This window comes from Buceros rhinoceros, unplaced genomic scaffold (assembly GCF_000710305.1).
Source record: "Buceros rhinoceros silvestris isolate BGI_N320 unplaced genomic scaffold, ASM71030v1 scaffold23345, whole genome shotgun sequence".
In the NCBI taxonomy this organism is placed as follows: Eukaryota; Metazoa; Chordata; class Aves; order Bucerotiformes; family Bucerotidae; genus Buceros; species Buceros rhinoceros.
The window spans coordinates 6,183-25,824 of record NW_010412912.1 but is presented as its reverse complement, the minus strand read 5'-3'; the positions used below and the strand labels follow the sequence as shown (position 1 = coordinate 25,824).

The window sequence follows — 19,642 nt, the reverse complement described above, 5'->3', positions numbered from 1 at the left end:
GTGGTTTGTGAATGGGGATGTGAAAGAGTTAAGCTGGGCTCTCACTCAGCTGGGGTCAGTTCACTGACTTGACTTCAAAGACACTCTGGGTTTACACTAGTGTAAGGGAGGGAAAACGTTAGCCCCTGATTTTCTTCTCTTCCTTATAAAGCAAGCAGAGACTGTGAAGCCTTGACGGAATACTACTGGCTTGACGAATGTCTGCATCTTCACATGCCAGTGTTTTAGTGGAAAGGAAGCAAAAGAAAACTGTAAAGTATGTTCTTGAGAGGATGTCAGGCGAGAAGACCACCGTTTTAGGAAATAGCTAGAAGACATTAAAATACAGGGAAGATGAAAGAAAGAGATTTGGAGTTGCTTTCCCATTTTTCTTAACGAGTTTTAAGAGATACAGTGATGAAGGGCAGAGGTGAACAATAAAGACCTTTGCTGCTTTTCTACTTTAATGCTGCTGGCCCAGATTGATGTTTGACCCTTCTCATTACTTTTTTCTCTGGGCTCACTTTCATGATGAGACAGACAAGATAGGTCTTGATATAACCTTTACAGGCTTGAGGGAGGAGGGGTAAGAGAATATTTCTCAGGCATAGTGTTTTTCAGGGCAGTGAGCTTTGCTTCTTGGAGTCCTAGGAAGGTGAGTTTTTTGTAACTGAGGTTGGTTTGGTTTTTTTTTTTTTTCAGTATTATTGTTTCTTGACATTTCTTCCAGAGGTATTGCAAGCTGCTCATGAATTCCCAAGGCAAACCAGCACAGGTTGTGTTGCCCACTTCCCCTGAAGTCGTGTTGCTTCGTGCAGTCACTATATTTTTCTTGGTTTTATAGATGGCCTGATAGCCCCCGATGGAGCGGTGAGTCCGGATTTCTTCGGTGATTACCATCTTCAGAATGGAGACCTCGTTGGGCAGCATCCCTTCTCCAGCAGGTAAACCGCTGTTTCTGAAGAACACATGTGCTCCAGCAACAGTTAGTCAAGTTGCTTTACAGGGTGTCAGTTGTGGTGGTCGACAGTTTTTCTCCTCACAGCAGTAGGCATGGTTTACACTGAAAAAAAAATTCTAGTCTGTCTTCTGTCTGAATTACGTGTTTCTTCTAACGTATGTGGTGTAATACAGCATAGCTGTCCAAAAGCTGGAGAATAGAGAACTAGAGCACACAACTGACTACGTGTTATGGTAATTACTGAAATACTATTCAGACATCGATGTTGGGAAATATCTGAAGAGAGGCTTGAGATGCTGATTAGCAGACTTCTGTTTCCAATATTCTTAAATCGTTCAAAATGAGTTTCTCAGCTGTCAAAACTATTTCTGTGGGTTTGGGTTTTTTGTTTTTTTCCCTTAACCTAAGTCTTCCCAAGGTATTCTTGGTTAGATTACGGATGGCACTTTACTCTGAAGATTTGCTAGATGAGCAAAAGATGATGGTGTGATTTGGGAGCTGTTTCTCTGAATTCTCCCTCTAGTCAATGAGCTCTCCTCTGAATGTTAGCAAACTGTTCCAGTTGGAATTTCTGGGGAGACTTCTCCCACGAGTTCAAAACAGAAAAGACTCATTTCAAAGAAAGAAATCTTCATAGATCCTGTAGCATTTAGGAAATACCTTTTATAGAGCATGAATTACGTGCACTCGTTAGCAGGAAACATTTCACTTTACAGTCAAGGTACAGAACTCACTTTGACAGGATGCTATCTGGACATGCCCAGCCCTGTGGTTGAAGTGTTTCTTCCCGAAGGAAGAATGTTATTTTCACCACTTTAGTCACCATTTTTAATATATGAGTAATTTGCAGTATCTGCAGCTGAAGCAAAAAAGCTCTTTCTCCCTTACTTTGGCTTCCTGTAATTGTTAAAGGTCAGTGGACAGTTACAATTGTTTGTTTTACCTGTGGTGCACCAGAAAGCTGAACAGCCAGCGAGGGTGGAATGGGGAAAACATTTTTAAAGACATATTAAAATAAAATGCTCAGATCAGGAAAAAAAGTAGGGTTTAAGAGGTGGATCCCCTTGAAAAAAGGAAGTGTTTATACTCTGAAAGGATCAAGTTCAGACTAGTGTGTAACCCTTTAGCGTGGAGCCTATATTTGAGAAGGAGATACTGGTGTCAATCGTTTCCAAATAAACAGCCTTTGTTTCAGAGCATGCAGGTGATGGGGAAACTGAGGGAAGTAGGAGTTACACGCTGCTCTTGGGGTCTTACTGTGTGACTTGCCATTTTTTACTTTAAAATGGACACACAACCCAGGAGATGGCAGATTTCTGTATTAACCGGAACGTTGGATGGGTATGTGTCCCAACAGTCTTTGTGCCCCCACCACCCCGAGTGTGGGGGGGAAAGGTGTGCAAGGTGAAGCTCACAGAATCCTTTGTTTCCGAGAAACTTAGATACGGGCCCAGTCAAGATGCTGTCATTTTGTCAGAAAGCTTTCAGCTGGAAAATCAAACCTGGAGTGTTCTTGGATCAAAGTTAAAGCAGAAGACTCAACCTCAAATTTCAGTCTCTTATTGGGAAGCAACGTTAGTGACCTGCTTCTTAATCTGATTGTATTCCAACTGAAATGAGTAGCAAAATACATCTGCTGCACTCCTAGTCAAATTAAGTATTTGCAGAACTTTCCTGTAATGTCTTAAGGCATTTTGGAGGCTCACCTGAGGAAAGAAAACCAAAAAACTGCAGTCTGGCTAGTGACAAACTTGGTAACTGCCCATCGATGACCACCCCTGTAAATATTCAGATTTCTCATTGGGATTCTGTTTCCTTTTGATACGATTGCTCTGTGGATTTCTCTGCGCTCCAGACACACACTCTAATTGGAAACAGTGCGGGCTGCTGCAAATGTTCTGTCCTATTTGTAACAGAGCAGGGCTGAATTGTTTGATAGAATAGATACTGGCAGTGGAACGGCGAATCCTCATTTTCAGATGTGTGTCATTATCGTTTTGAACTTCTTGGTGCCAGAAGCCAGGATTTCCTGATGCTTGGAGCTAATGTAAAATGCATTAGTGCTCCAAGGCATGAGCCATGGAATTGCCAGTCCCATGAGTTTGGAGACCCGGACCCTCCCTTTTCCCAGGTCGGAATTGGTGTTGGAAGGTAAAACCATACGTGCTAGAGAGCCTAATTAAAAATAATAGCAGCAAGTCAAGGCTCTTTTTATGTGTTATATAGTGTACATTTCATCCATACCAAAACATAATTCTAGGGTATTTTTATGCTTACAGTTTAAAGCTAACAAGAACCTTATGTCAAGGATTTATTTTTAACCAGCTCCAGCTTTTAATAAACCAAGGTTTTTGTTATAAAAATGGTTCATTTTTCTATTATTAATATTTGAATGTGTTTTCAGAAATGTTTTTTAAGAAAGCCGAGTTATGATTAGCATAGACAACTCGCAAGCCGGTGAATAGTAGTATTTTTTTGTGTGTTCAAAGAGAGATGGCCTAATGAGTAGATGCATGGTTTTTGGACTTTGTTATACATTTATTTGTTGCGCCTGTCTCTTCTGGACTTAGCCTTTCATATCCGGCCTTTTAGTTCTGCACAGAAATAGTTGTTTACTAAGCAAAGGGGTGAGTTCTGAAGGAGTCTTTTACATCCTGTCAAATTTGAAGTAGGTGACAACCATGAGCTGACTTCTTGCTACTTAGCTTGAATAATCTAATCCTTTCTTCTCCTTTCTCCATTCCTGTGAGGAAGACTTAGGATACATTACCGCTTTAATTTCTGCTAGGCTATGTCCTATCCTCAGAACGTGCTCGGTATGGATCAGGACTTCCCCTTGCCTCCAGGGGAGCCTAACAAGTCAGCCAGAAATACTCACCTTTGTAGTGCCTGCATGTCACTGATTGAATGGTGTGGGTGACCGCATTGCGTTACTAGGGCTTGACTGTCTTCTGATCACCAACCTCATTTTTTGGAGCCAAAGAAGAGGGTCTGTAAGGGGAGATTTTCAAGGACCACTACCCAGCTCAAGTGGCCTTGGAGATTTTCATGGTCAGCAATACTTAGGAATAGCTGTGCAAGGGAGCTCAGCTGCCACATATCAGATTGTTAAACCACGCGGTTGTATGATGCTCCTTCTAGCAGAGGTCTGGGGCACCTCTGCCATTGCAGTCCCACCATGTTCCATTTTGGAAAATTGAGGGAAATTGGAGGAGCAGCTGTATCCAGGTATGCTACCAATGAAAGAGTTGACTTTCCTGTAACCCAGCAGGGATATCGCAACCATCTCCTGTGGAGTCCCTGTCCTAGGAGGCACTGGACATAGACCTGCTGCACAGTCTTAGGTGGGTAGAGAAGTCCTTTTTTTGAAGTCAAGAGTAAAACAGGAGTCTAAAGAAGTTAAGGTATTTAACCTGTGCTCACTAGGTTAGCACGTAGGGGATTTTTTTCCTGTGTTTTTTTTTTAAGAGGGGAAACATGAAATAATAGTATTAGTGGTAAGAACATCTCTAGATCTGGCGAATTAGGTGGAGTATCTCAAGGGCTGCATTTTTCCAAGACGTTACCTTCCCTTCATAGGGTTTCTGGAACTTTTCTTTGAAACGTAGAGTACTGACTACCGTTGAGAGTTAAGAATGCCACCTGACGTGATCAATTCCTGCGTCATGAAGTATAGAACAAGTTTGAAGGGAATTGTGAAAGTATCTGGCTCTAAATTCAGTTTGTGGATTTGCTTCCATGCTTGCTATTCTGGGCAGATCCTGAAGCAAGCAGGAGTAATTGTTGGTTCTGGTACTTGTCAGCGTAAAGAAGCAGCAGCACAGAAGTGAAGAACTGGAAAGCGGCCACTTTTCTAATACTGCCACCCTTGCTTTAGGGACCCAAGGCCTTGTTAGAAATAGAAATGCTTTGTTGCGGGTAGTGTAAAGCTGCAAAATGCACAAGCTAGTTTACAGCTCTTATTTCTGAGCTGTATTCTTACTGGAGTTGTACTGCTGCGTATGCTGGCTATAAATAGAATTATTTCAGAATATAATGTACACAGAAGTGGTGATAAAATAAACAAACAGCATTTCTTGTTTTCCTCAGAAGTTCGGAGCAGAGCGGAAATAGACCATAAGGTATGTTTTCCATTCAGCAGAAAATACATGGCTGAGGAGGTTGTTTTGACAGCTTGTATCCAGGTTTTTTTCATTGGCTGGAAAAGACTTCTGTGATTAGATTACCAGCTTTGAATCATCTCACTGTCTCTCAGAAGCAGATGGGCATTAGGCATAGATTTGAAATTTTCATCTGTTATTAAAATCTGTATTCAAGGCTTCTGGTTCTGATAACTCTTAATACAGAGTGAAAGTTTTATGATTGTGGCAAACAAAAAAATCCCTCACCTTTGGCTAATGTGCTGACAGTGCCTGAGCTGCATGGGATAAAGACCAGCTGAGAGACATCTTCAAGACTCTGTGGTCATTTATCACATTTTAATCGCCTTCTGGAGACTAATTACTTTCTTAAAACACAAACGGAACAGTGATGGCTAAATATATGACGAAAGAGACATCTACGGTATTTTTCTTACCCGTTGGGGAAGAGACCACTTTTAAACCTTTCCCAGCTTTAACTAGATAACAGTAAAAACTTTAAGTGCAAAAGCCAGTTTTTTGTTAAGATCTTCATCAGAGTTCCCAAATCCTCTCTGTAGCTGTAGAAAGATTAATAGTTAGGAATGCTGGAGGTAGCCAAGGCGCTTTTTTTTTTCCTTCCCAAGGAAGTTTTCTCCAGTACAGAATCCTTTAACCTCATTTTATAAATGTAGCAGAGCCGCCATTGCATGGTCTTCGTTTTCACCGGGACACAGCGTTTCTGTGTGTGTGCTGTTCCTGGCGTGTGCGCTCACATCTCCTCTCAACAGAGATCTGATTGAAGCCGCTTCCCAGGAGGCGGTGAGGTTTGGCATGTCAAACAAAACAGTTTTATGGGGTTGACCGCCTGTTTCTGTCCTTGGTGGAACATCTTTCCTTTTGCCTGGATTTACAGCCTAAAACTGTGGCTGCGTTTCTTCTTCTTGTCATGGCAGGTCATTGTGATATTTTGTGACCTAAGTACGTGGAGCCAGGACCTTGCAGGCTGCTCTTGGTTGACTTCAGTTAAGCTGTGACTGTTGTTGGCGAGTACAGGCATGAATAACCAAGCTGTTGCGTCTTGAGGTGACGGAAACTGCAGTGATGTGGGCTTCAGTAACTTAATACATGGCCAGAGGTGCTGGTGGGAGCGCAGGGAAGACTGCTGCCGCTGAGCTACCCACACATAACATCTGCATGTGCTAAAAGGCCACCCTGAATGGCAAGAACAGTGATATCCACAGGCTTTTTTGCTTGGTTACCCTGGTGAAAGTCAGATGTGAATGTTCATGGGGGAAAGACCCAGGTGTGTAGCTTTCCATTCCTGTTGACTCCAGTGTGGTGTGAACTCCCAGTCATGAGTCACAGATGAACAGCTCCTGTTCAGGTCAGGTACGGGGACTGTACTGGGGGCTGGCAAATGCTCACTTTGCATTTATCAAAATAGTTTTAAATGTAACTTATATCGTACATCAGTGTTTATAGCTGTCTCCCACAGAGCCTCATCTTCAGTTAGAGTGGCTAAAAGCAGTCCCGGATTGTACTTCTCAAGCATCGAAGTTACTATTTCATCTTTTCCTTGCTTGGGTCTCTAAACGCTACAGAATATCCTGGTGATCTAAGGAACCTTCTTGCAAAGGCGAGGACTGAAGGGGTTAGTGACCCTGCAGTGGAGCATTTCTCATCTATGTTGTGTTTTCAGTAATGGGCACAGTTTATTTAGCTGTTTGAACGTTCCCTTCCCAGCCTTTCAGCAGCTAAGCCGGTTGTCTGTGAAGGTGAAGCACTAACACAGTCAAGTGAGCTGCCTCCAAAAACTGTTCACAGCCATCAGAAGTAGAAGAAACTTTGTTTCATAGTTCTTGGAAAGATAAGCTTAGATCAAAGCCAGGTTCCTATGTGGGATCTCTGCCACAGCAGAATTAAAAGTGTCCGCATCTCTGCCCGCAACCTTTGAATAGAGGCAATAATGCTTTCCTGTCCTAGAGGCGGACATAATAGTGAGTGTAAAATCTCCTAACTAATTGAAAGAAAAGCTAACAGAGTGGAAAATTATTGTTACAATGTGATTCTACTTCCAAACGTTTTCCCATAGTAGTATTTCTTGCAGGTCTATGCATTGCTTTTTCCATACTTTATTTTAAAAATAAAACCAAACACCCCCCCACCCCCCTTTATGCCTTTATGGTATGTTCAGCAGAGTTACTGCTCAGCTTCTGGCATTTGGACACTATTTAATTTGCATTTCCCAAGAGAATTGAATTAGGTTTTATTAGTAAATTGGGCCTATAACCTTGTAGGCAGGTTTTATTAGTTTATCACACATCAGTATTAGCAAATTGTAAATCCCACTGAAACAAATTTGAAAAGGCCTTAAAGAGAAGCCCAGAACCAATGAAGTTTCTGGAGACAAATAAGGGTGGGTTTGTTGTTGTTGTTAATGTTTTGGGGTTGTGTTTAATCCCACAAAAACACTTAGTGGTAGCAGAGTCAACTATTTTTATCACAGGCTGCTGTCCTAACTGCCTACCTGTTTAGTTTTCAACAACTGAATATGGTCAGGAGTATTTCACTAAATTTCTGATGTGGCTCGACGTAACAGAGCTAAATCCTCCTTCTCACTGGGCAGTACAGCGTGTAGTGGCTGTGAAATGGGGAGTACAGTGTGTAGTTCCTGTGAAATGGGGAGGTAGGTTTCTGTTTGTTCAGCAGCGCCTCTTCAGGTGGTACATGCGCTCAGAATTAAGACCTTGTATCTAAAAGATAGTCATAAGGAGACAGGAGCTGCTGCCTTTTGGAGGGTTTTGATCACAGCCTATCGAAAGACTTCACTTGATTCCTTCGGATCTTGGATCACCATCTAAATCAAAAATTCACCTTTTAATTGTTTCCCTGCAGTACTTCCGTGTGGAAGTGTTGCTTCCAGAACATGAGTGCTTCATCGCCAAGAGCTTTTGAATGCGTGCTTGAATTTCTTCGTGTCTAGTTTGTAATAATGTTTCTGCACCAAGACTGATCTAGTTATCTCTTTCCTTTCCCTGGTGTTTTTTTATTTCTTTTGGTAGTGGTCATTCTCCCTGCTTGCTGTCACTTTATTAGTTTCTTCATACTCTCTTCTCAAAGCCATGTTTATAGAAATTAAATACTGCATCCTGATCATATCATAATCCAGTTTAGGTGTCACTCATATGTACTTGACCAAATTATGCTGATATGATGTGGTCGGGTATTGGAGCATCTGCGAAGACCAGGAGTCTGGTTATTCAGGGGGAAGAAGATTTTTCTCTATGACCCGTATTCATCAGTGAGATATTCCCAGGGTCTAGAGATCTGTGCATACTGTACTCCTAAAGGATTAGGGCCCAGCACTGCCAAATTCCCAGACTTTGGAATATCCAGGTGAGGAAAATATTCTTTATATCTGGTATTCTGTATAGAGCAACTTCTTTTGTGCGCTTGGGTGCTTATTTATTCTGCTCTTAGACTGCATCAGGAGAAGCTTCCAAGCAGCTCTCCTTGTATCCCCCAACTCACAGACGATGTCCACAGTACAAAACCCTGTTCTGGCCCCAAACTGGTGACAGCAAAGACAGACAGGGGACTGAAGGCAGAGAGATGGTAAGTTTCTCACCCAGTGTCAGGTGCCAGAGCGTGAAGCAGGGCAGTGCTCTCCTGACTGCTCTCGCCATGCCCCAGTGACCGGACCACACCACCTCACCAAGGTGTGTGGTCCATGATCATGAAGGATCGTGTTGCGCTTGTTTCGTTTACTGTAAAAGCTGTTTAATTGCTCTGAACAATCACACCAGTGTGCTAAGAGATGAAATAGCTTGCTTGGGAATATTTTTGAGGTGCTGTTTTCTCAGCAAGTTTCTCAGATGCCATTTGGGAAGGGAATTTGCGTTGAAGTTTCAATGCACTTTCAGCTCTTTTGGAATATAGGATACTTGAGCCTCTTGTTTGCAGTCGCTTCTTTTACATTTTTTAGTTACTTTTTCTCTTCCTGTATTCCACCTGCAGTAGGTCTCATTTAACCAACATGGTTGAGGTGGCTATTAGGAATTTTAAAAGAATACCAAAATGCTGTAGCAGTTAGCTCAGGTCTTTTGGAATGCCTCACCAAAAATTCCCCCGAACCCGGGTCTGTCCCTTCTGAAATGTAACATTAATTAATTCCCACGTTCTGTCTGCTGCTCTTAGTCCCTCCAGATGTGCTACTAGGAATAGACTGGCTCCCTGGTTACAAGCCATCTGGGCTCTGTAAACTGATTTGCACTTATATTAAACAATAAGTGAACAGAATGCGGAAGAGTTATTAAGGCAAATGTACATTGCTTATAAATCTCAAAGTAAAATATTGAAACGTAGTAAACGGGAATGGAATGTGCAAATGAAGACCTGCTTGTTTTTAATGAGTTTAGCTGTGACCTTCTCGATTTCAACCAAAAGAAAAGAATTTTATTTTTCTCTTTAAAAAAAAAAAAAAGAAAAAGAAACTATAAAACTGCTTACAGAAGTATCTGAGACAAAAACAAGGAAATATAATGTTCTAAACTTGACTGGTCCAAACCACTCAAGCTGCTGTGACAGCTCATAAAACTGAGAGTAGTTTTTAACTGGACTCTGTTTTACATTGCCAGAGTGAATTTTCCTTGCAGGAAGTAGCCAGAAGGTTTATTTAGTTTCCAGACTGCTGCTTTGATCTTTCCATTCTGTCACTTCTCAGGTTACATAGCCCTTTTTCACTGCAGTAAATCTGCAACAGTTAATGAGAATAAAATTTCCTCCTTCTCACTGATCGCATGCTGTTAAATGCCAAACCACAGCCAGCAGCATATTTGCAGAATTCAGCTGCACTGTACGAAAACAGCGCAATCAGTTTAATCTTGTTGGTTTTGTAATTCATTTTATTGAGCTTTCCTTTTTCAAGTGACCTATTTTATCAAGACAAGTGGTTGCAAGGCCAGACCTGGAAGAAAGATTTAAAACTGTAATAAAGTGAGGGGTGTTTTGTATGCTTTGTATAAGCATGCTCACAGGATTCAAAATTAAACCTACAGTGAGTAATTTTTAAAAGTTCCTTATATCAGGGGGATATTTCTTATGGCTATTATCTGAACTGAACATGTGCTGCAGACAAGTCTCTAGTATAAAAAAATTAATGTAACTTATCAAATTAATTTCTTTGCCAAATAGTTAAAATTGGTTTTATTCTAAAATATGACTTTCCAAATCTGTGTTTAGCAGCTTCAGCCATCCGGGTTTGATAACTGAACTATCCCTTTTTTCCTTCTCTGGAAAACTAGAAGTTTTTTTTTTATTAACCATGAGATTTAAAAAAAAAAAAGTTTAGAGAGTTTATTTGTCTTCTGGGTTTTGAGCCTTTTAAGTTTTATTTTTTCCAAGACTCCTTGCCCAGCCTTTGGCCTGGATTTATTTTATTTTGTGTTCATTAAGTAAAGTTGCAATTTTTGCATAATAATGCTACTCCAAGGTAGAGATCTCCAAGAAATTGTTCCATGTCTGTACTTTTACCTGGTTTGTTCCCTAATATATCCTGTGTTAGTCCTAAGGAAGCCCTGAGAGACATTGAGATTTACTTCTTTCTTAGTTTGCACTGAAAGAATCACTGATTTAGGATAAATTTTGACAAGATTTCACTAGGGTCCTGTGTTGATATATAAAAGTGGTTGAAATCTGGACAATTATCTATGGTGGTGAAAAATATGTAAAGTTTATTTATCGGTAATAATGCTCCGAGCGCATTTGCTGTGTGCGCTCCAGTGACTGCTGCAAATCCCCTAGTAATGTTAACTTTCAGAAAAGACTTTGAAAGCTTTTATTGCCTGCAGCGTAATAATGCTCCGAGCGCATTTGCTGTGTGCGCTCCAGTGACTGCTGCAAATCCCCTAGTAATGTTAACTTTCAGAAAAGACTTTGAAAGCTTTTATTGCCTGCAGCTGTAAGTCCAAGCTTTTTTTTTTCCTTTTTTACTCACCCTCCCTCCTTCCCTCCAGCATCTGGATTATCATCCACATTGAGATGATGCCCAGTTCTTGGTGCTGAGCCCTGGAGACAGCACGACTACCAGCCAGCGAGCTGTTGTCATGGCTTTTCTGGGTATTTGTGCACAGGAGGGAACTTTTTCCCCACTTGTGTTGAAGCACAGAGCCGAGTGGCGGTGCTTGGACTTGAGGAGCTTGTGTACGTATTTAAAGGACTAGTTAGTTCTTCAGCTTCTTCACTGCAGGGCACTGAAAACTTGCACTTCTGCTTCAACTGCTTATCCTAGAGTACACTTTCACAGCGATGCTGCTCTGTAACCTAGCTCAGGAAGCAAGAAACTTCCAGTCTGGAAATGGGAAGGCTAGTGGAAGACGTGGACCAGATCCTGAGCTGATCTAGTCAGTGACACCAGTCACCTCTATGAAGCTGCCACTTCAGGATCTTATTCTGCTCAGGCTGTTGCCTGAAGCTTCTGTACCCGACTTATGTTAGTGACGTTGCTGGAGCTCAGTAAAAGCTGCTTGAAACCTTCCCAAGCCAAACGTTTTACTAGTTCAAGATTAAGGCAATGTACTCTTCAAGTTACAGAGCTGACAGAAGTACTTTGGACTGTGCAAAGAAAGAGGGGAGGAAAGGGCATCTTGCTTTTTATTGCCTGCTCCTCAGGGCTTTTTTGTTTGTTTTAGTCCTTAATTAATTTTTAAGAAATGGATGTATCTAATCAGTGCGTTTGGCCAGTCGTGGAGCCAACAGCACAGGAGATGTTTGTCAGGCTTATAATGGAAAGTCAGAACTCTTGCTTTCTGTTCCAGCTCTGACTGTGCACTTGACCTTTTAACAAATCCTGTAGAGAATAGCTGAGAAACTCCCTGTCGCATGGCAGAGCTGTGAGCCTGGGTGAGGGAACGCTCATGAAGTTACCTCGAAGCCCTTCAAAGAGACAAGATGGCCGTATGAAACAGCTGGAGTTCTCGCGTTGCTGGTTTGCTCCTGTCTGTGTGCTGGGTTAGTTGCTTTTTTAGCAGATCAGAAATACTCTTTTTCCTCTTCGAGGCATGTTACAGAATAAGGGAAAGTCTCTTCTATCTACATCAGTCAGAGTTGAGTCTTCTCATGACTGTAGTTTGTCCCTTGCTGTCTTTAATGTCTGGGGTGTTTTTTCTTCCAATACTCCAATGGAAAACTGAGGTCATGGAGAAAAGGAGCAACTTGTCCAGGATCACACAGCAGGTAACTGACAGAGCAAGAAACCGAGCCCAAGTCCCAGGCCGCTTTCACAGCGCTGGGATGGCAAGCTCTAAGCTTTCAAGCAAAGCTCTTACTGAATTTGGCTCAGCAAGATCATTTGTTTTGAGTTCAGGGCTTTCTTACTATCCACTTGGGAAATATATATTTTTTTAAATGCTGCCTCCCCACCAGTGAATTTTGGCATGCCTATTGCTTGGTGCATAGCTGGAGCCTGACACAGAAGACACAGGGCTCATTTCTCCACAGTTGTCAGATTTGCATTTGTTTATAATTAAATGGCATCAACAGCAGTATTGTGCTGAGATACAACTGCACACCAAGTCCAGAAGCAACTGGAAACTTTAAGTCATTAAGTGAACTGAAGAAAGATGGATCACATGGAGTGAGAGACATCATATCCATAAAACTGTATCATGATGCACAAGGGAGCTGAAGTATTATTGCACAGGTTCACTCTGACATTTTCTATCTTCTAAGCAGATGCAGTGTTGCTGTTGAAGGAACGTTAATATTCGATACTAATGTAGAGATGGACTTGATATTTGATGCAGTGGCACAGTCACAGCCTCTGCCACAGAACTCCCCCCCTGCTTGAGCTTGAAGAATGGAAGGCATGGGGAGAGGGCTACACAGATAGGGGAGAAAAAAGTAGGGGCTGTGAGAGGCAGAATTTGAGAGTTGTGGTTTCTAGTTTAACGTCATTACCAGTAGTGGGAGAATCTACAGTTACAGGACGTTATATAAAGAAACGTTGTTTTTTTTCTAAGGTTTCTCAGTTGTATGCTGTTTCTCCATAACCCATGATTTGTTCTCTTTCTCTGAAGGACAGAAAATTTATGGTCAGTGAAGCAAAACCAGAGGTAGCTGGCATGTAGAAGTAAATAGGATCATCTTCTCAAGGGCTAGACTCTAAGCAAGGATGAAACCAACCAGCCTTATGCTGCTTTCTGATGCCTTCCACTATTTCGTGACTGGTGTTACGAAAATGGTATCCCATTTTCCCCCCAGCAGAAGGGCCAGGGAGTCCATGGGTTTCACGGATTATGAGCCTTGGTTAAAGTGTGCTGGTCACCTGATATCTGTGAAGGATTTGCTAAATATTTCTCACCTGAAGATAATTTTGGAAGCTGGAGGTCTGTGTTTGTTCTGTGGAATTCGGAAACATTTCCCAGCTCTGGTACTTGGATACCCTGTATCCCCACAGTCCGTGGGTCAAGGCTCGGATGCCCCCAGCTCCCCCTGCCTTTCTGTACGCTGCTCTCTGCGCAGAGGAAACATGGGGAAGGGTGGACGGAGAGAGGGAGGGAGCTGCAGCATCTGCTAACCAGTTTAGCAGGCTGGACTAGTGGGACTGCAGCCCCTGCTGCATCCCGTATGGGATTATACTGCCCTGCAATCGTTATCTCAGACCTACAGTCTGTACCTTTCATCGACACTTGGAAAAAAAACCAAACCAACAAAAGCCCCATTGAAAGGAGAGAAAAACACAGACTTTGGTGCTGCCAGACTCCTGTGTCTCTTGTTGGCAAGTATGATAAACAATAAACTGCATCTCAGTTGCACAGGTTATAATGCCATGCTTGTCTGCGATTAGAGACTGGTGTGCCTTTTCCATGGCTTGGGTCCCTCCCGAGGGGAAAACACAGCCTTCAGTATTCATCTTAATAGAACTCGTTTGGTCTGCTGTACGCAGGAACTTGATACGGCGTTATAGATTAGAGGGGTTTATGGCCTGAGGGTTTATAAGGCAATGTAGGGTGGTAACTGTACCGTATGTTATCACTGGTGCCGTCACACATGAGTAGATTCACAGAAGGTAAACATTAGGACTTTGAGGATGTGCTGCACAGAATTCTAAATGGCTGCCTGGGGTGAGGTGGGGATGTTTTGACAGTGAAGATGGTGGGGGTTTTAGAAACAATTGTGGAACATTGTATAAAGGGAGAAGGTCCAGAGGAAATGGTGGGCTTGCTATGGTGGGCTTCTGAAGGATGCTCAGAAACCTTCTGGTTCAAACCCCATTCTCTGATACACAGGAGGCGTTTTGCAAAGCTGTAGCTGTGAGCTATGGCAGCAAGAAGAGGTGCCACGTATGCTGGGTTTTTTCTAACATTTCTCAGTTGGATGCTGTTTCTCCATAACCCATGGTTTTTGCTTTTTCTCTGAAGGATGGAAAATTTATGGTCAGTGAAGCAAAACCAGAGGTAGCTGGTACATAGAAGTAAATAGGATCATCTTCTCAAGGGCTAGACTCTAAGCAAGCTCTCAGCAGCTCACTTGAGCACATGGGGAACCCAAGAAGGGTATGATTCCTTCATTACGATTTGGTAGGGTTGCTGATGAGATGAGAGCTGTAAGTAATGTTTGTGTGGTCTTACCAGGGTCAGAGCACCTAGTGAATTATAAATCTACAGGGTTTTTAAAAATAGAATATTTTTTATTTTTAATAAAATGTATTTTAAGTAAAATTATTAAATTATATCCCCAGTGTGTAGCTGAGAGCCTCTCAGACATGAGGCTGGTATAAGCCTTGTTGATGGAAAGGAAGGAGGAAGTATTAACAGGGTTTTAGAACAGGTTTAAGATGAAAAGAAATGTAGCTGAAATCGTGGCTCTGGTGGAAGCACAGTGTCTCTTCAGCTCAGATTTTATTTGCAGTGGGCAGTGATTTCAGGGTGCTTTAATTTTGGGTTACCAGCCGCAAATCTGCTAGGCAGAAAAGAGTGAAATTCTGGCCCTGAAGTGTGAGCTTCTAAACTAGTATTTCGCTCTCTAAGGTGAAGACCTTTTCCGGGGCCGCCTTTGCCCGTGCAGGCAGTCGCAGTCTGTTACAGTACCGTCTGGGACGATTCTTGCCACACCGCTTCATGCCTGCGTCATGAACCTGCAGGCCTGCTTCCCAAGCAGTGTTTCTTGCTGGGATGGCTCCAAGACCTAAGCACCCTACCAGGGAATTTCCAGTTTGACTTCAAGGGATTAGTTTTGACCAACAATTTCCCTAGTGACCCAGAGCTTGCCCTCCTGAGGCCTGGTTTATGCCAGAGGAATTAGTACCTGTTTTAGAGCAACTTGTCAGCACCAGCACTGAAAGCTGGTGTGGACAGGCTCAGGTGTCTCTTGCATCAGGAGAGCTTAGAGAAAGCGGCCTGGCTCTGTGGCCAGTCTGCACCCAGGTGCTAACTGCCCTAGTTCAGACCAAGCTCTCTTCCTACCGTGCACTCCTGAGCAGCGCAGCCCCTGAGCAGGAGCCCCAGCAGAGGCTGCTGGCAGAGCGCTCCCTGTCTGAGCCTGCCAAGGCTTCCAGACGTACCCCAAAGCCTCTCTAGTCCCTGAGGCTCTGGGTGCAGGAGAGAGTTCAGGAAAGGAAGTGCTTTGTGGACACAATGGGATGCTGGCTGGCATTTCCTGCTGCGAGGGGGGACACGCTTGGTCTTTACGTTTTGAATTATGTCAGGGCACCTAGGATCCTAGATGAGCGTATTAATTTGGGTGTTATGAATCAGAGTGAGTATCAATAAGCAGAGCTGCTGAGAAATCTCTCCTCACTCATGCACATCAGGAACGTTTTCCTCTTCGGCATGTGTTCTTCAGTTCCCCAGCAGTACAAGCAAATTGGAAAGTTCAGCTGTCATTTGGGGAAGGTCATAGATCACACTAGCAGCCTGAGTAATCCAAGAGGTTTTAAGTATCATAGCATTTAGTTTAAAGTGAAATTTGCTCTGATGGGGGCTGGCAGACCAATAGGAAAAAGAAATATTTGTGCTTGGAGAAGTGCATGTGTAGAGACCGTGAGTATAACTGATGGCTGGAAGTGATTTCAGTCTAAAAAAAACAAATCATTAAGAGAGTGCATAGGGGTAAAATACACAGTTCATATTTTAAAGGGTCTCAAAATGAACCAGCAACTGAGGTTAGCAGTACATGGTAATTAGCTGTGCTGTTCACCGTTTAACTCCATCAGCTCCAGGCGTGGTGGTAAACTTCTCACAAGAAAACAGTTGTGCTTTGATGGCGTGGTTAGCAAGTGCCAATCCCTCTGTGCGCACGCGTGTGGTTTTGTGAGACAAAACTGCCTTAAGTAACTTGCAGATTGAGGCAACAGCCTAAGCCATTTCTCTGAGGAGCCGGTTGTGGTGGTGTGTGATCTGTATCTGCTATACAGCTGCAGGCTTCTGCTGGGTACCCAGCTGAACCGGGCTGACCAACGGGGGGAGAAAATAGCAGCCTGGGGATGAGTTTTGTTGCCTCGATGGCCTAATTGTGTCCCTGGCTTTGGGCAGACAGGCTGATGCTTGCTCTGCTGAAGCACTGAGTTTCCCTGTGGATACTGTATAAACCAGATGCATTTTTCCTAGGAGCGAGTTTTGAAATTGATTGCTGGTCTAAATCTAAGAGCACGTGGCACAAATCACAAACTCGGGCCAGTCGTTACCCAACAAGTGTGACCATCTTTCCTGGCTGTGCCCTTCTGCTGTTCTTGGCAGGAGTGGCCAGGATTCATCAGGACCCCTGTCTCCCCCTCGGTGGGTTACGCTCCCAGAGCCGCTGCCCTTGGCCTACCAGCCTATGAGTAAGGCACGCTTCAGTCTGCAGGCGCGCGTTTGCTGTTTTGTTGCCCCAGCACTCAGTTACCTCCTGGGCCCAATACCCTTTCCTTCAACGAAGAGGACAAGCTTCTTGCTCCTGGGGCTGCCAGTGCAAACAAATCGGCAAAGCTGGTACGTTTCAAGAGCACTAACATGTGAAAATGAAGCCAATTTTTTTTTAAGCAAGAACAAGTCTACATTTACTTAAGAGAAGTATTTAGATAGGAGAAAGTTGTGATTTGATCAAGGTGTTCTAATATGATTTTCTGTTCCTTTTTATTTTTTTAACTGTCCAAAGCAGTTATCAGCTGATCCATCTCTTCCAGTTTTCTTCAGGACACTAACATATGTCTAAACCATTTGGAAATAACTGATACTGCTCAGAGTTTAAACTCTAGGGATCTTTACCTAATTACTTACACATTTATAAAAAAAAATTTAAAATGATTTGCTGAGAATGTGATTGAAACCATATTTTCCCTGCTCTCGTTATCAATTTAAATACGGTTAAAAGTTCTTTTGAGGGAGGATTGCTGAACTGGAAGTGGCTGGGAAAATGATTTGCTGAGAATGTGATTGAAACCATATTTTCCCTGCTCTCGTTATCAATTTAAATACGGTTAAAAGTTCTTTTGAGGGAGGATTGCTGAACTGGAAGTGGCTGGGACGGCTCTGCCTGCAGGGATAGAGGCCCATTGCCACCTCGTGGCTCAGTGTCGTCGTTACACCTCACCGGCCAAAACCCAGTGTTATTAGTACATACATATATTACTAACCAAAAAAAAAAAATGCTGGAGACTCTGCAGCATCGAGAGAATCCACTTTTACATTTAAGAATGTCCTACTTCAAGACAGGTCTCTCAGGCTGCTGTATTCGTGGTGTCCCTCTCTGGCACAGCAGACCTGAGGATGGCCACTCCTGTCTCCCCGCTAAGCCCAGGCGTGGTCCCCACCAGCTTGACTTGCGCTCAGCAGCTTCCCTGCGTGCAGGACTCGCGGCTGATTCCCTCAGGTACAAGACCTTTCCAGAATGATGTTTTCAGTAGTTAGCAGAGATGCCAAGAGCCCCTATCCTACCATACCAGTAATAAAAACAACTTACCTGCATCTAATGTTGTTACAGTCACAGAAAAAAAAAATTGGAAGATAAACCCAGAAAAACATTTTTGGTTAAAATCTCTTGTCGGTCATGGACAATTTAAGGATCTTTGGAAGAAAACAATGGAAATCCTGAGCTTGAAGGTGGCCTTAAAGGGTTCTGCTTCTCTGCCACATCATATGTGTGTGGTACATGGACAACTGGGAACCTGGGGTAGCAAAACAGGACTCTGCACTTCCAAATCCCGTTACGCCACCTCTGAGTATGTGGTTGACTCCTGGTGCTAAGGACTCTTTAAAAGAATCGGCATTGTTTTACGGTAGTTACACAGCCGGTATGTTTTCTGAACTGCCATACAAATTGGTTGGCTTTGTGCTAGATCAGAAGAGTTTTGTGGTCTCTGTTCAGAAAGCTGCACCTGACAGCAGCCCATGCGAGGTCTGTCTGTCTAAACAAACCCTTTGCGTGCTGCGAATCAGTAACAGTGGTGGAAGCAGGGACCATCCTGTGACTAAGGTGAGTCCAGGTTTTGGTCCTTCTGGAGACAAGAGTTAAGATACAGACAAAGTAACAGGATGTCTCTTAATCCCTTCCTTCAGAAGTCTTTTAAAGCTTCAAGCCTTCTCGTGAGAAGGCTGTTTGCCAGTTACAAACAAGGGACCTGGAGAAGGTGTCTCAGAGGTCACCGGCTCATTTGGTAGTGGGCTTTGGAGAGGGTACAGGAGGGAATGGGTGGCCAGAGGAAGGTGTGGAGCTAGAAGCCTGTGTTCAGGTACCTTTGCACTACTACTGGGTACACCATGGCTACCCTGCTTCTCCTTGCCATGCTGAAGGGGCTGATCAGCCTTTAAGGTCAGACTGATGGCTCTGTGTATGAGCTGAGAGACAGGGGCATTGCCATAAAACACAGACAGGCAGATGTGGAAACAGCAAAGCACTTTCAGGGTGCTGCATTTCTCAAGATACATTCAGGTGAAACAGAATGAAATTTTCTCTGCAGTTTGGCTTGTTGACTGTGTCCCCTCCTTCTCAGAGGACACATCTCTCCTCAGACCTTCCACCTGATTATCAGACTATCCCATGAGTGAACTAGTTTTTTGAGAAACCCAGGCACCAAGGATCCTTTTCTAGGACCTCATGGAGGCACAATCTGAGGAAAGTGTCCTTGTAAAGACAGAGTGACAGCCGTGGTCCCCCAGCATTTCAGCTGAGCCCTTCCAGTCCAGCCGCTTCAGCAGTGCCAGCTTTTTGCTGAGCCAGGGCCTGGGACTCACCCATTGTACGTCTTCTGGATGGGTCATTCTTTCCCAGCCCGGACTGTTGCATAACCCATGTTCCATATGTATAATTGGCTGTAATGAGGTTCAGCTTTTCCCCACTCTAAAAGCACTTTGGTTCTTTGTGTTTTGACAGAGGGGAAGTTCAGATGGTGTGTCTTCTGAGGGGAAGTTCAACTCCTTTCAATGCATCTTTAGTCAGACAATAAATCAGAATCCTTTTCCATTTGTCCTCCTACTGAAGTGGAAGTTGAGAAGTGCCGTAACTATGAATAGGCAGTAATCCAGTAACTTAGGCAATGCTCGTTTTCCCTCTACCTCCTGCGTGAGTTATTGTTGAGCATGAAATATGTGCCACTTTTCCCTAC

General features: G+C 43.3%; 1 protein-coding gene across 2 annotated transcripts in view; it reads left to right on the top strand.

Moving 5' to 3' along the window:
- Nucleotides 1-19,642, top strand: part of KIFAP3 (kinesin-associated protein 3) — a 66,228-nt gene that overhangs the window by 45,745 nt on the left and 841 nt on the right. For both annotated transcript variants that reach the window (XM_010136557.1, XM_010136559.1), the window contains one exon: nucleotides 824-923. In XM_010136557.1, the coding sequence (XP_010134859.1) occupies nucleotides 824-923 (100 nt within the window). The remainder of the gene's footprint in view (nucleotides 1-823; nucleotides 924-19,642) is intronic.